Source organism: Panicum virgatum, chromosome 9N, assembly GCF_016808335.1.
Source record: "Panicum virgatum strain AP13 chromosome 9N, P.virgatum_v5, whole genome shotgun sequence".
NCBI lineage: Eukaryota > Viridiplantae > Streptophyta > Magnoliopsida > Poales > Poaceae > Panicum > Panicum virgatum.
In genome coordinates this window covers 1,513,970-1,530,643 of record NC_053153.1, presented here as the reverse complement: position 1 = coordinate 1,530,643, position 16,674 = coordinate 1,513,970, and the positions used below count along the sequence as shown (strand labels likewise).

The following is a 16,674-nucleotide window of genomic DNA, read 5'->3' as shown; positions in this document are numbered from 1 at the left end:
GCTTTTAAAGCGAACGTGTCATTGGACCCTTCTATATTTCTATTGTTTTTGTTCTAGCAGAATATGGCTCCAAAAAGGCGGTTTGATGGGCTGTACACACATTGTGCAGCCGAAATCAACAAAATTTGAGCACGGTCAACGGTGGGTGCAATTATACGTCAGCCGTCGCTTCTCGCTTGTGGTAATGGTTGCGCAAACTATCACCTGGAGAGGACGATGTTATTTTGGCCTGGTCGTTTAATGGGGAGATGTTACGTATATTAAAGTCAGTCTCAATGAAAATTTTATGAAAAATTTCATAGCATTAAATCTCTACTACTAAAATTAATTTCTCTATGCGGGACGCCGCGTTTCGTACGTCGCGCGGTGCGACCTCCCACTCATCGGTCTTTCGGCCAGCCTCTGAAACCCGTCGTCCGTCCGATCTTTCGTCCCGCCGCTTGCTCCCTCCTCCCCGTCCGATCCCCTCCCTCTCCAACACCGCTCGCCCGCGCCGCCTGTCACCGCGCGCTCCGCACTGCATCGCTCGCCCGCGCGTTCCGCCCTACACGGCGGCACCGCTCTCTCCCTCAGCCCCACAACCTAGGTCGTCTTCTCCACCTACGTTTTGGGTCGCCGGAGGCCGCCGGGGTCCGGATCCACCCACTCCCTCGCCGGATCTACGCCTCCCTTGGCCGGATCTGCCTCGACGCAGTGTTCCTCCGTCTAGGCGACATGGAGCCGCACTCCCCTTTCCGGCGGCGCTGGTGCGGCCTCCATCCCATCGTCGGCAGCCCCGTAGCTCAGTGCCGCGCGGAGCGTCTGGCGGCCCGCCGTCCCGTCGCACAGACGTGGCGTCCTCCTGTATCGAGCTGCGGTGCGGTCGCGCGGAGCGATAGCTCGCCGGTCTTCCCGTCATCCACGACTTCTACAGCTTCTCCAAGCCCATGTACCAGGTCCGTCGCTGATGCCTAATGCTCGGGCAGAAAAAATAGAACCATTAGATACAGGTCCGTCGCTGATGCCTGATGCTCACGAAGAAAAATAGAATCAGTTGATACGTATGTACTGTAGATCTCTGTTATATCTGAGTAGTTAATGGCTTGTCGTCAAACACCTACTATCCACAAGGCTATAAGAATCGAGTCTGATCTTGACTCCGGAGCTAAACTCACAACTTAGGACACTGAGTCTTCTCCAAATAGCTGTCCAATACTACTAGGCTGTGACAGTACAGACAGAGTCAGCTGAATACATGAAAATGGAGACCTGCAGCTGTCCATGAGAAGTATAATGTTAAACCAGGAAAACCGAAGTTGCGGGGAGATCAATGTTTTTCTATATGTTAAAGACCCACCTCTCTTCAGCACGTCATTGGTCCACGACATCAAAAATTATATGGTCCATGCGATATCCATCGGACGGTCCCCGCAGCTTCTTCCGCACCGGTTGTCCCCCTTCGTCTGCTCGAACCTTCTCGTGTCATCCTTTCTTGCTCTCTCCCCTCTCCCTCCTTCCGTCCTCTCCTTCCCACTTCCTCCTCCAACGAGCTCCTCCCACCACACCTCCAGCCTCCTCGTCCTCTGCTGCAGGTGCTCTTTCTTGGCCAGCTCCGCTCGTCCCGGTGTCCAGGAACGGCGACCCCCTCTTCTTTCCCTCGATCTGGTATGTTTAGTTCCTTCCCGTTCTTCAGTTTTACCCGTCATTCAATCTGTCTCAGATCTAGCTTGCTCCATTGAGTTCTCCGTCAGGCACTTTGGTTTCGCTTATGGTTGTCCATCTTGATTCCTTCCTGTGCTGAAACTTTTTAGCTTCTGCAGAAGTGCGCAGCCCAATCTTTGATATTATATAGTTACAGATCTATACAAACATGATTTAGTATTATCTAGGTGCCGCATTAGGTTCCCCGCTGCTGCTCCAATTAATTTTCTTGGTGCCGCATTAGGTACTCCACTGCAGCCTAAAGCTTCCAAAAAAAAACACTGCTTCTCGTCCCTTCAAGTGTCAGGCTGTCAGCTACAAACCTACTGATGGCATATTGCCAAATGATCACCATTTCCTCATTTTAATTCCTAATTGTATGCTATTTTTTATTTCAACTCTCACTACTACACAGTTCGAAATCACCTTTTTCCAATGAAAAGCTACAACTGATTTGGTCACACCTTCAACACCGACTTCAGTATTCCTGGTAACATATTAACTACATTCTTGCTCTCTTCCTGACATTTCCAAGTTCACCACCATTTTCCCATCTTAATTACTAATTGTGTGCTACTTTTTATTTCTGCTCATTGCTACACAGTGGAAAATCACCTGTTGTTGGAATGAAAAGCTGCAACTGAATTGGTCACACCTTCCACCTCGACTTCAGTATTCCTGGTAATATACTATTTACACTCTTACCTTCCTAATACTTCATGTTGCGTTCTTTACTTTTCCGAACCCCATGGCTTCAAATATAACTGTCGACGCCACTACAGACTGTTGTAGATTTACACCTTCCTAGATTCACTGCTAATAATTAAAAGAAGAAAACTGTCATAGACCCTGCACTTATATGTGCACCATGACTACATAAAAACTTAAATCGGATTGGCAATAACAATAGGCATGCTGTCTCCTATTAATAGAATTCAAGGGAATATCTCACTAAAATTATTATGACATATAATATACTATTATTTTCTTACCTATGCCTTTCACATTGGAAACCCTGTGCCCATTGAGACTTGGTACTCCTTTTTCTTTCCCTTTGCTTACTCCGAACGCACCTCCTAAATTTGCATGTCTCCAATTACTACTACTTAATTTAATTTCCTCTTCTAATTCCTTTTCTCTAATGCACATTTGTAACTTCTAATTTCCCCTTTTTACTTTGGTTATATTTGTCTTTTTTTCCCTTTTTTCTATACCTTTTGTATTACAGCTCCACAAAGGAGAAGTGGAACATCTGCCACTGTTACAAGAACACCATGTTTGTAAACGGACCATCTCCAATTGCACTCCTCAATGCTGCAGTTTCCGAATGCCGTTTACAATAAGCATCTCTTATCACTGAGATTGCAGATGACTCGACAGTATTATGTGATGTCGGACTGGAACTGCCACAGTTGGAGCTCATATAGCACCACGCCGTGAACTTTTTTTTCTAGGAGGCTGCATATTCAGATCCTACCAAACGCATGTATCTATGTATATACCTATGTAGGTACTATGTATATGTACCAATGACTCACTTTCTGTAGTACTAAATCTTTTCGTAGCTTACTTTTATTGCTCACGAAGTATATACATACACCTTAAAAGACTTATTTTTTAGAAAAAATACACTATCTTATATAACAAAAAAAAAAGCAAGGACGCGCGCAAGCGCGCGTAAAGTACTCGTTTATGTTAGGGATCAAAACAACGAACATAAAGCAACCGCTTCGTAGCCATGAAAGGCATGTGGTGAGATTTGTAAAATTTCAGCTCATTTTCAAACGCTTCCTGTCTCCATTTTTATTCTTGGATTTGGAGAGTTTCTACACTCGACATATCTTCATCATCTAGGAGTTATATCTGACTTGTTTATCACAAATAATGTGAAGGGGAATATTTAATTTTCTGAATTGAGCTATGCTTGTGTGTATAATTTGGTTATCTTTCAGTCATATTTCTGCACGTACATGCAGAGAGTTCTATAATGCCAAAAAACACTTGAGAGATTTGTGATTATACATAGAGAAACCATAAAAAAAATGAGTTTACCATCATATATCGTAGCCCACATTTCTGCATTCAAAACTATGATTCAATCAACCAAAATTAAATATATGGACAAGGGGAAATGTATTTGAAAGTTGTGGGGTGGGTAAATCAGCCCAGGAGGTTTATGGCGAGGGAGGAAAATTGGCGCAGCGGTTCGAATTTGCCCTTGTTAACTTTTTAATAGTTAATGTGTGCTTGCAGTAATAATTCTTTTAACACATACGCAATTTGTTTTGTTCAAATAGGATACCAGCTTTGTTACTGATCCTTATATTCGATTGGGCACCAGCTTTAGACTATGGTCTGAGCATCTTCTTTTCAGAACTCTGTACTGCATCCATTGAACATGTGTCTCTGTAATTCATCCACCGAATTAGTAAATAAATGTTTTAGCCATAATCTAATTGTATGGTCATTTGATCTCTTACCCTTTCTGGTTAGTTTCATCATATGATATGTTGGAGTTGCATACATGGACTTGTTAGAGTCAATGGAATATTTCAATAGTTCTATTACAAGATGTTATTGTTTTTTCCTATATGCTCTGGACTTAATGCCTTATCCACCGTGAAATATCTTTATTGAAACTTCGTCATTAGAAACATCATGTTAGGTTGATTCACACACTGTTCTTAGATCGGGCATAATGTGTTATCAAAGCTTGTTTTTCTTCTTTTTATTGGGTTGTTTTAGCTATTGTTCTCATAAATTACTGAAGCCATTTATACGGCTCCCCCAGTGCGTGCGGCGCCTCCCCCACACCATCCTCCTCGGCGCGCGCCCTGAGTATCGCACAGCACAATTTGGGTCAACGACGCGCAGAGCGGCACCTGTGCTGTCCCCATTGCGTGGTGCCATGCCGTCCGACCTGTCCCCACTGTGCGGGATGCTGCCGCGACCACCCAAGACGTTGTGTCCAACCTCACAGCCATCCCTGCGGGCTTGGAGTGCCACCCAGCTCGCCTCGAGTCACCGCTGTTCGAAGCGCGGCCCAGCTGTGCACGGAGTAGAAGGTACGGTGCCTCACTTTTTTATCGATCTAATCCGGTTCTTTAGAGTTTGGTGCTGGAGGTCTTGATCTGACGGGATGGAACAGAGGGGGCTAAGTGAAGGAGGAGAAGATAGCGACGGCGGCACTCTTCATCAACTCGTGTGATCAAAACTGAATTAAATAGACACCATGAGCCTGTGTTCAGGTGATCAATATAGCAACATTAATCTTGCAACTAACTAAAGTTCAGACTTTTCAGTTTGTCATAGTTTAGCCTTTTGCATAGGATCTGTCTTTAACTCAAAATGAGAAAGAATTAGAATAAACTACCATATTTAAAATCTGTTCCAAATTTCAGTTAAAAGCCGACTCAAGTTTTATTTATAATCTGAGAATAAAAGTCTGATCTAAGGGATGCATGAATTTTTTTTAATCTCATACTACTGTTTGAAGTTAAAGTGTAATTAACTTACAGGGCAAGGTCATAATGTTTCATAGAACCCCACCCCAATTTAGTTAAAGCTCCTTGGCCACCCGAATTGATATGCTTTGCTTGTGGATCAATTCTGTTGACCAGGATGTGACTTTATGAAATTCGTTGACCATAAAACACTGGGATTAAGTTCTACTAGCTAAAAGACTGGAGTTTTTCTTCAACACCAAATATGAAACCTGTGGTTTACTGATTTACTCCATTTTTCACTTTGTGCCTCTATACTTGAACTAATAATTTTCTTTTATCATCCACAGGATATGGACTCTATTGCTGAAAGAATGATGCAACAACTTTTGTCCAAGGAAATTCTTCATAAGCCTATGAAAGACATTGTGCAAAAATATCGAAAATGGCTGGAGGGTAAGAAAGATGAAATAAGTAATTAAGAATATTAGCGTAACAACAGTCAACTCGAACTCATGGTGAATCTTATTGAGGTGTATAAAAATGAGACTGGAAACATGACCCAGTGATTTTGTTCAAGATGCATGTTGTACCTGATATGGACCTGAGCAAGTTGGGACAACCGTGAGTACCACAAAGTCTGCAATTATTAGGACACCATCCAAGTGAATCCTTCAGTTCTAAATATTGTACCTACTAGGAATGATTGCCATACCGTGCAGTTAACCTCCTAATATTGATATCTTTGTGCAGTATTTTTTTTATCAAAGATAGGGTAAATAATTGTGCCATTTGTATAAACCATTAGACAAGAGAATTTGAACCATGTCACAAGATATATCTATTTATAAGAGAAATCTTTTTCTTTATGGATTTTTAAGCAGATCATGCTATTTGGGATTCCGATTACCATGAAAGAACTGGTGAGTGGTGACTGGTCATGTATGAAAACTTGAATGCTTGAGCAAGGAGGATCCTTCAGGTTTTCCCTCACTGTCCAAGATTAACCGTAGGTGGGTTCCCACTCTGATTTGGTGAAAAATGTAATATTATTATTTTTTTTATTCTGAATAGCCTGCAAGTTGTTAAGAACAACTACTTGATTTAATGATCTCAAATAACTGATCATTTGCTCAGCTTCTAATTATTAGGTGGTTTATTGATCTCTTATGTTTGTGATAGGGGCTTGAGGAGGAAGAGGAGGTTTGAGGTGTTGGATGAGAAAGGGCTAATTGTGGTAGCTATCATTCTACCAGAAACTAAATTGGAGCTTGTCATTATGGGTGCTATATTGTAGCAAAGAAAGGTTACTTTAGTGGTAAACCATGATGGTAGCTTGGAGATTTCATCCATGTGAGAACAGTCATCGAGCACAGAAAGTAAACCTGCTGAAATAAAATAACCTTCCATTCCTTGGATTATGTGTGCAATGCAAACTCCACTTAAGAAAATCTCATCCTACATTGCTGCGTTGGCAGTATAAATCGTTCCTAATTTGATGCTCATGGAAGAGACTTGTTTTGCCCGTAGCAACGCACGGGCACGAATCTAGTATCATCAATTTTGCTGATATGGCAAGGAGAGAGGAGAATAGAGTTTCATGGGATGTAAGGAGAATTTCATCGTCATGAAACTCATCTGGCACAGTTATCTAGGTAACTGTGCCCATAAAACTCACTAAGACTAAATAGGAGAGAGATTGAGCATGCATGTAGAAAAAAGACAGATAGATGATAATGATGTCACCTATATGCATGCAGATTCCAAACTAAAAAAAGCTATAAATAGTAAACCGAGCATCCAAATTTATTTTAAGTTGTACCATTATCTTTCTTATGATAAGTTATTCAAAACAAGATCATACTTATCTATGTTTGAACAATATTTTTAAAAATATTTTTTAAGTATACTAAATACTTAGCTTCGACTACTGTCTACTGGGAATAAATATTTTAACAATAGAAATAATTATTTTTTTATAAAAAATTAAAGATAATGAACAAATACTAACATACAACAAACAAAATATTAAGTATCACGAATATTTGATTGTATAGACTAAATAATAGAAATGAATATCATGAACAAATTGGTTAATATCGGCGAATAATTTAGTGTACAAAATAAAATAAATAATTTAGCATTGCGAACAAATTATGTACATCCAGACATATAATTTTACATGAAGAGAAAACAATTATGTTGAAAAATATTCTTATAAGCATATACATACACTAAAAAGATAGTATATTAAATAAATAAATAAATTATTTCACACACCAATTAATAAGTCTACTATACAGATAAATTAGTAAATTATTAAGTCAACATAGCGATTAAATTAGCCTAGTGAATAAATAATTGTACATCATAGGCTAATAAGTTCACATTGTGACAAATAAATTTTCACTATCAACACAATATAATAGAGCATACATTTGTAAAGAGCTGAATTGAAGAAATAATAATGAATGCTACTACTAATTATAAAAAATTCTAATGCAGGAATTAGCGAAAAACGAACAAAGATAAAGTAAGAAAGGAAAAGGAAAGGAAAAAATATAAAAATAAGGAGGTGGACCTCCTATAGCCCTGTGTAACATGCAATCGGCTAGCAAATAAAAGGAATCATCTTGGTTACGAGCCAACGCGTCAGCGACAACAAAAACATGGTGCGTGCATGTATATAGGTGCAGTTATTTAATTGATGGATGCCAATCCTTAAGAAAAAAAAAAGAATGACGCACATCACTTGTTTTGGGTCACATCAGTAGCTCCTACCAACAACCCACAAGTAGCAACTCAGACTTTAAAGGAGCGGACATAGCAATAAATAACACTAGTAACGAGGAGTTTCTAGATAAAACATTGGAGGACCAATTAAAAAGTCTTTGTTGCATTTATTATATGATAAATAAGATTGTTTTTCTTGGTCATTGTGTCAAGGTGAAATAGGTCTATCAAAAGATAATGGAGGGAGTATACATTAATAGGTTATCGATGCTCCCACCAAATTTTATAGCTAAAAAAATAATTAATTACATAGTTTAACTGTAAATGACGAGATGAATCTTTTAAGTTTAATTAATCCATAATTTGATATTAATTGTCAAACACCTTTAGTTCGCGAATTTTTTTGAATTTTGGTACCATAGCATTTTCATTGTTATTTGCCAATTAATATCTAATCATGTACTAATTAGGTTTAAAGTTTCGTCTCGTCATTACAGTTAATTAGTTATTTTTTAACTGCATTTAATGCTTCATAAATATGTTCGAAGATTCAATGTGATGAATACGCTAGAAATTTTTTTGGAACATGGCCTAAATCTGTCGCGCGCAACATATTGCCACGGTGGTCAACGGTGGTGGTGTTGGATTCTTCCTTCCCATCGAGAACGTGCACCGCGCACCGGATGCTAAAACCACGGCGGGGTTGTTCTTGTTCTTGTTCTTGTTCTTGGAAACGTGCCCCAAGCCTGCACTCAGCTTGTGAGTGTGAGTTGTTGGGATGTGAGTTGGGAGAGATCACCATCACGGTCGCCACGCCGATCACCTCCGCCGGATCATAGTTAATAACCAACACCAGTGAGCCAGCGCCGCCGGCCGTCTCCTCCTGCTGCTTCGACCTGTCCGATGGCGGGGGCGGCAGCGCTCGCGCGGGAGCTCCTGGACGCGGCGCGCGCGCCGGAGTTCGCGGAGTGGCAGCTCGGCGTGCGCCGCCAAATCCACCAGCACCCGGAGCTCGCCTTCCAGGAGCACCGCACCAGCGCGCTCGTGCGCGCCGAGCTCGACGCGCTCGGCATCGCCTACGCCTGGCCCGTCGCGCGGACGGGCGTCGTCGCCACCATCGCCGGCCCCGGGAGCGCCGGCGCTGGGCCGGTGTTCGCGCTCCGGGCAGACATGGACGCGCTCCCCATCCAGGTTCGTGACTGCGCCTTGCTTTCCTTCAATTTCTGGATCCGGAGCCCGGAGCTCGCCGGCTGCTCGATGCATTACTTGATCGAACTTGTATCTTCGGGGGGCTGCAAATTTGCAAGCCAGTATCGTGAAGGAATAAAAAGAAACTTTCGTCTTCTCTTGTAGTCGCGATCGCGATTCGCGCACGATTCATTTTGTTTTTTCTTTTTCTACCGCACCTATACATGTCAATGTCACTAGTACACACTTAGCTTGCCTGTCTTGTTACCAATTCTCGCGGACCAAACCCATTTCTATGAATGAGCTGCTTCACCTGTCGCATTATAGAAGATAGAACTGAATGATCCATCAATGTCCGGTAGCACTGGACGAGCACAGAGGAAAGGAAACGATCATGCATGCATGGTGTTGACAACACATGGCACGCATTGGCTGGAGCTGCAGCATGACTGCATGAACACCATGAAATCCTATTGCCGTTGATGGAAGATTTTCGATGACTGATTTGGCATTCACCATGTACGCGCTCCTTTGGCAGGAAATGGTCGAATGGGAGTTCAAGAGCAAGGAAGATGGGAAGATGCACGCCTGTGGCCATGATGCTCATGTAGCAATGCTTCTCGGAGCTGCTAGGCTGCTTCAGTCCAGGAGAAACGATCTGAAGGTGATTGCTCTGCAGGCTCGGTAGTCTTGTTTTTCGGAAGAGTCTTATTCTTATCTAGTCTTTGCATTCCCAAGAATGCATAGCACGGAGCGCAAAGAAGTAGACTCCATAAGCTTTTCCTAGATACTAGCATAATAGTATGCTTAAGAAAACTCAAGTTGGCTTTCAAGCTGTTGACTGATGAGAAGTCCATTCCTCCAGCTAGAGCAAAGATGCTTTCGCACGCCATTCATGAGCTTCCTCTGTTTGACTTGAGATGCTTCAACTGTTGCACGTGCAGCAGGTTCAGTTCAGGTGTTAAAATAGGATTCAGGCATTGCAAGCTTTCATCTGATAACGCGAATCTTTCCATGTACCATGTCCTCTAGCTTTCACGTCCTAGTTGGTTCTGAAAATGGTTGATTTGTGTAGCTGGTTATCGTCGATTTTGTCCGTAGGGTACAGTGAAGCTAGTCTTCCAGCCGGCCGAGGAGGGCCACGCCGGCGGGTACCACGTGCTCGAGGAAGGCGTCCTGGACGACGTGCAGGCCATCTTCGGCTTGCACGTCGACACGGCTCTGCCGGTGGGCACCGTCGGCTCCAGGCCAGGGCCGTTCCTCGCCGGATCAGCCCGGTTCACGGCGACCATCACCGGGAAAGGTGGCCATGCGGCGGGGCCCCAGCTCGTCGTCGATCCGATCGTCGCAGCTTCCTCCGCCGTGCTCAGCCTTCAGCAGCTCGTCGCTCGCGAGACCGATCCCTTACAGGGCGCGGTGCGTGCAGATCGTCACGTCAGCATGGAATGCCTGCCCGGACAAAGCATCCGCACTGCACGAACTCATCATCGTCTTGCTTGCAGGTGGTGTCCGTGACCTTCATCAGAGGAGGCGAAGCTTTCAATGTCATTCCGGAGTCCGTGACCCTGGGTGGCACGTTCAGGAGCATGACGAGCGAAGGCCTCTCCTACCTCAAGACGAGGATCAGAGAGGCGATCCAAGGGCAGGCCGCCGTGGGCCGCTGCACGGCGGCCGTCGACTTCATGGAGGAGGAGCTCCGGCCGTACCCGGCCACCGTCAACGACGAAGCCATGTACGCGCACGCCAAGGCGGTCGCGGAGGGCATGCTCGGAGGGGCCAACGTCAGGCTGTGCCCCCAGTTCATGGCGGCCGAGGACTTCGGCTTCTACGCGGAGAAGATCCCGGCGGCCTTCTTCGACGTCGGGGTCAGCAAGGCCGGGACGGGAAAGGTGGTCCACCAACTGCACTCGCCGCACGTCGTGATCGACGAGGGCGCGCTCCCCATCGGAGCTGCCTTCCACGCCGCTGTCGCGATCGACTACCTGGGCAAACACGCCTCAAGCTCGAGCTCCTCCTAGCTATACATCAATGTACCGTCGCATGTATCATATAGACATACTGCACTGATCAAACTATTGCATTCATCGCAAGCGCACAATCGAATAAAGAGAGGGATGCGAACATTGCAATTCTGCGAATCCGTTAAACAGACAACGTGCAAAGTCCTGATTTGCTTATAATCTAAACGATCCTGACATGCAATGGTCATCAATCTAGCAGAAGAGGAGCTCACGCTGAAGATCGTCAGCACCAGCGTCAAGCGAGAAACAACGGACGAGCCTGGGACGCGGGCGGATGCTACGCTCGTCAGTTGTACATTCACAGTTGAACCATTCCATGCAATTGTACATTTCGCGAAGCAGTGGAACCGCTTAACAGACAGCTTCCGATTCGACATTCTGTTTCGAAAAAGTATATTCAGAATTATTCAAGGTACTAGATCATAAGTTCGTCTAGGATGTGGGGCGCAACTGGGCAACCTGTATGTTATGTTATAGAACATCGCCATGCGTTCAGAACGGCTCAGATTACAGCTCAAACTACAAAAATATGTTGTTCAAACATCCTCGGCCGCTGCATTTCATATATCAGCCTACAACTCGAACTGTGCTGTTAAAACTCAGCCTCTACATTTCACAGACCTGTCAACAAAGGCTTGACAAAAGGCAACAAATGAGACACCTATCCGGCTGTGCAGACACGGTGACAAAACCATGTCTTCAAGGAGTCAAGGGTATGGCCTCTTAACCATCTCCTGGTAGACCATATCGATGAAATTATCATTCTGCCAAAAGAAACAGCAGTCTCAGCAAAAGTTTCACAGTGAAGAGGGGAATTCTGCTAGAGACATGTTTGTGAAAATTACAATATTTATCCCTGTCCTGCAAGGCTATAGATCTAACAATGCTTGCAGAAATGCAAATTCTCCCAAATAAAATGGCAATGAGAAGAATCCATGTGAATACCTGGGCAAGCCTCAGCAGTGCAGCCCCAACTTGCTCTCTTGTTATCACCTGGCTATAAGATGCTGATGGGGGAAGCAATGGCAACGGATTAGGCGGCGGGAATGGTTGAAGCAAGGGCATGCCACAAGGTGGATTGGGGGGTGCGGTTTGTAGTGGTTGATGATTGGCAAAGGGAGGATGAAGTGGAGGAACAGTGGACAGTGAAGGAGAAGCATCAGCTATTGTTGACGGCATAGATGCCATGGACACAAGGAGTTGTGGCTTTACATTTGAAAGACTTGCAGATTGGGTGGTGGCAGAGCTGTATGGTCTACGAGCATCAAAGGGCTGCAGAGTAGCTGATGAAGTTCGTGAAGGAAACAGATTGTGCAAGGCAGAAGCATGCGATGCACTAGCATTATGCAATTCATGACTAGAAGAAGGAATAGTCCTGAAAGATTTGTTTGGTTGTACTGCGCCTGTTCCACCAATTGTGTCTACACATGCGGCTACCTGTTTGAGGAAATTCCTATAATGGTTAACCATGATTGCTGATGATCATAATAAACATAAAGTGGTTAACCATGATTGCTGATGATCATAATAAACATAACAACATTTAAAATAACAAATTACAGCTAGAAATATTCAAGAAAAAGAATTGCAGTTATGGATAGGGAAGTTTCCTTACCTTTGAAGGGGTTAGCAAGAACTCTTCAACATCATCTGATACCATGCTAGGTGATGTCGGTTGTTCTAGATTATCTTCAGCTGCACGTAGAGCAGATGACCCAGATGCTGCTTCCCGTCCTTCAGATACACTGTAATTGGCGTATTAAAAGAGGTTCAGCATAACAACAAAGCTCACAAACTGTATGTGGTGACATTCTAAGTTCAAGGGGGTCAATTCAACAAAACATTACATTGTACTATATCTTTGGTTTTCCAATAATGTATTAGAACATTTCAATGTTTACCCCCCCCCCCCACACACACACACAAAAACTAATAAATGTTCGCGTTAAACATCGCCGATTTGCACAATTTATGTCACTGCAGTTATTAAACCTCATGTTCTAAAAAGGCTCTCGGGCCAAAACTATTTTGCTACATTTGTACAGGACTACAGGTATTCATTGCAATAATCATACTGCCTGACAGAGGAAATTACAGTTAGCATGATAAAAATGACTGAAACAGCAACCTAACTTTTTATCAATGGCCATATGTGAAATGAAACTATTGAGCATGAACCTGGACATGATTAGTAAAAGGAAATGGACACACAAACAGTATATAACAAGCAATCAATAGCAACTCCTGCCTTCAGAATTTTCACAAACAGCCTTATTTCCAGTGAAAACTTGATATACCTTTTGGAAGAAAGATTTGCCTTGGGAGACACCCTAGCATATGCATACTGTATCCTGTACATTGAAAGTGAGGCTAATCAGTACAATAAATAAAAGCATATAATACTTGCAAAATCTTGCCTTGTCCTTGTTAGATAAGTCTCACATTTGTGCGTCCATGTATCTATCTATATTACTAGATAGGGCTAGGTATAGCCCCCCGGGGCGATCTCGACCGTCGATGGGATCACACGGTGGATTTTCTAGCCTCCTAGGCCGCCTAGGTAGAACCGGGGTTAAAGAGGTGACTTGACCCATGTTGTTAGGGAATATTAGCAGTCAAGTCCCCCGCCCCTATATATGTAGCCTGATGCCATTTGGACCAAGTTGAGAAAAACAAATTTCATTTGGGTCAACAGTCCTCCCCCTTAACACTGTAACATCAAGTCGGCAAATAGAGAACTACAATTCAAAAGTGGCTTTACTAGTCAGGACTCAGGATATATTGGTTACACACTTATATCTTAGGGTTGAGAAGCTTGACAAACTGAGGCTTTCCAGTACCAGCATACAGGAAATTTGTTATTTAGCATTTTAGTAAATTATGTATCAGAGAAGATGCCCACGCGCACAACTGTGAGATTAGCTGACATACCAATAAATATTCGTTTACCAAATTCAGCGTAAATGATGCCAATATTAGCACTTAAGCGACAAGAATTTGAGCAAGGAAGTAATTCCGTAATTGTAAGCATCTGCTAAAAAAGATGGATGACTGATGACACCAATGTGGATGGGATTAAAAGGAACAGATTAAATACCTACTAATAAGATGTGCAACTTCTTCACATTCCTGAGGGTTATAGAACCAAATGCCAATGATTTCATCAGCAGCATTGCGGTACATCACATAGGGAACATGCATCTCAAAGTCAAAATCCGTCAAGACATCTTCAACTAGATTTTCTGTTCTAGGAGAAAGGCAGCATAAAATTCACATATTTAGTTTCGGCGTTAACATAGAATATAAGCAGGAAGCATAGATAACTAACAAATCACTTAACAGAAGTTGCCCAGGATAGCATTTCAAGGTACCATTTGAAGTCGAATTACCATGGTTTCCCTTAAATAACGAGAATTATGATTTGAAAAAGTTTTCAGCTGAGTGAGCAAACATTATTTCTGTCTGTACAATGGCACAAACAGCCTCCATTATGAACTTAAGTGGAATCATTTTTTAATAAAGGAGTTCTTATGCTGCCTAGGTTATCACATTCCCCAATATGAACATATCAGGAGATAGGAGCCAAACATCCTTCTTTCACTGTCAAATGCTCCCGCTGTTCCACAATTCAGGATTTGTTTCAACAATCCTAATGGCCAAATGTGGTGAATTTGCACAATTGTGTTCAATAAAATAGGTGTGCAAGCATACCTGTATTTAGTCGATTCATGACGACCAATTGGAATCTGGGCTGGGTGTTCCTACAAGAATAAGTGCTTATCATTGCCAAATAAGAGAGATAAAACAAGATAAACTGCACTCTTTGTTAGAATGCGCAGTGGAATCCAGCCCGGGCCAGTATCCCCATGAGCCGGCGCCCTACCAGGTTCAGGTCCACCAGAGCCCAACCAAACGAGGCCTCTGGCCTAACTCAACCCAAAAGCCTAGTCTGATGGGTGAGGGCTGCCCCACCTTACATGTTGTGCTCCCCCACCATCAATTTCCGATACGGGACTAAATCTAACACTCTTCAGACTGGCAGAGTCAACATCTTTATAATTTAATTACAAGTATGACAGAGTATCAACTTAATACAATGCCATTAACACACTGAAAAACAATAAATTACCTGCTGAAATTATCATCACATATAATTCACTGAAAACAGTACTATAATGAAAAAAATGTTACCAAATATATTCCTGGGTCTATGTTGTCTAGGATTGAAGTCTGAACTTACATGGACATGTTACAGAAACATGCACTGACGAAACTATAGATCAGTTGATAGGATCAACAAAAGAAACAAAATGATCTAGTATAGGGCTACACTTATCAGTTGCAACATTATTGCATTTCAATCAACCAACAACCACATCATGATATCAACATGTAACAACGAGCAGTTACTGCGAAAGCCACATCCATGGGTTTAGCAACGATGAGAATCAATTGCATGGAAATGACAATGCTGTTCCAGCAACAGCAGGAACAACAGCCAGCAATACTTTAACCAGAAATTACATCATACTTCTATTTGGTACGCAGGGGGTTGCTGGATTGCAAATAATCAGCATGCAATTAGCTACGAAATCCACCTAACAACTCAAACTGACACCGAGGCCTTAAGTACAGCTTAAAGTCAAGTATAGCGATCAACAGAATGCAGTGGCAAAATCAGCAGCGTCCAGTAGTGCAAACCTCTTGACGACGAAGAGCGACCCCTCCACAGGCTTCCGGCTCTGCTAGCAAACACGCGCGCGCACAAATCAGGATTCGGAATTGCAGCAGAAGGAAATCGGACGGGAGAGTGCAGGGGTTTTGCTACGGTACTGTACCCACTCCTCGATGACCTCGTCGAAGCTGTACGAGACGACGTGTGCGGCGGTGATGAGGATGTCCGTGACGGCGGGGTCGAGGCGCTGCAGCACGCTGAGGTTGAGCACCCGCGTGCTCTCCCGGTCCAACGACAGGTTCGGCGCCACCTTCACGCCGCCTCCTCCCCCGTCGCCGCCGCCACCATCTCCGCGCCTGCTCCGCGCCATAGACGCGGGCAGCCTCGCCGGAACCCTAATTGCCGCGACCTTGCCCGAAACCCTAATCGCCGCGGGATTTTTCTCCGCGCGGGCTTTCGGAGGGGGGAGATGAGCAGCGCGAGCGGCGGGATTACTGATTGGAGAGAGCTGTGCCTGTGCTCTCTGGAACCGGGAAAGGCTTGCCGCGTACACCGGCTCATTTGCTCGCTGTTCCTCTGGGCCCACTGGTCAGCGTTCCCACTTGGAGCGACAGAAAAAACTTGCCCTTGTGAGTGGGCTGCTGGAAAGAATGGAGGCCCACCATAGAGTTTTCAGCTTGATGGGTTTTCAGGCTTTCAGCTTGTGGGACTCATGGCCCAATTCAGCTTCACAAATTCTGCTCATGTTTATTACAAATCCATTTTTGCTTGATTTGGCCTCCTTGCCTAACTACTGCAGAAAGATGCTGAGAACAAACACCGTTACTGTTCTCCCACCCGTTTCAGTCCGTTGAAAATGGAAGCGGAACAAAAGGAACGTGACATGGTGCACCTTTCCTCCTAGGGGCGTTCTGCCGGTTCTCCTTTTCCAGGC

The 16,674-nt window shown here is 43.8% G+C and overlaps 3 protein-coding genes and 2 long non-coding RNA genes across 5 annotated transcripts; 4 read left to right on the top strand and 1 right to left on the bottom strand.

Annotated features, from left to right (window-relative positions):
• The first annotated feature begins 452 nt into the window (after window positions 1-452).
• On the top strand, window positions 453-5,611 carry LOC120691624. The gene is made up of 3 exons (XM_039974768.1): window positions 453-935; window positions 4,472-4,745; window positions 5,474-5,611. Exons 1-3 carry the CDS (start codon window positions 927-929, stop codon window positions 5,491-5,493), a joined length of 303 nt encoding a protein of 100 aa, XP_039830702.1. The 5' UTR covers window positions 453-926; the 3' UTR covers window positions 5,494-5,611.
• LOC120691625 lies at window positions 1,376-3,253 on the top strand. The gene is made up of 4 exons (XR_005682326.1): window positions 1,376-1,644; window positions 2,096-2,170; window positions 2,285-2,361; window positions 2,909-3,253. It is a non-coding gene; the product is annotated as an uncharacterized LOC120691625 (long non-coding RNA).
• On the top strand, window positions 5,607-6,553 carry LOC120691626. The gene is made up of 2 exons (XR_005682327.1): window positions 5,607-6,136; window positions 6,306-6,553. It is a non-coding gene; the product is annotated as an uncharacterized LOC120691626 (long non-coding RNA).
• Window positions 6,554-8,562: 2,009 nt separating this feature from the next.
• Window positions 8,563-11,193, top strand: LOC120690986 (IAA-amino acid hydrolase ILR1-like 3). Its single transcript, XM_039973926.1, has 4 exons — window positions 8,563-9,047; window positions 9,583-9,708; window positions 10,146-10,460; window positions 10,547-11,193. The coding sequence occupies exons 1-4, from the start codon at window positions 8,760-8,762 to the stop codon at window positions 11,060-11,062; spliced, it is 1,245 nt and encodes a 414-aa protein (XP_039829860.1). The 5' UTR covers window positions 8,563-8,759; the 3' UTR covers window positions 11,063-11,193.
• Window positions 11,194-11,428: 235 nt separating this feature from the next.
• On the bottom strand, window positions 11,429-16,264 carry LOC120690987 (mRNA-decapping enzyme-like protein). The gene is made up of 8 exons (XM_039973927.1): window positions 15,904-16,264; window positions 15,767-15,807; window positions 14,777-14,826; window positions 14,163-14,307; window positions 13,363-13,416; window positions 12,681-12,810; window positions 12,011-12,502; window positions 11,429-11,829 (listed from the first exon to the last, which is right to left on the bottom strand). Exons 1-8 carry the CDS (start codon window positions 16,108-16,110, stop codon window positions 11,773-11,775), a joined length of 1,176 nt encoding a protein of 391 aa, XP_039829861.1. The 5' UTR covers window positions 16,111-16,264; the 3' UTR covers window positions 11,429-11,772.
• Window positions 16,265-16,674: the final 410 nt, after the last annotated feature.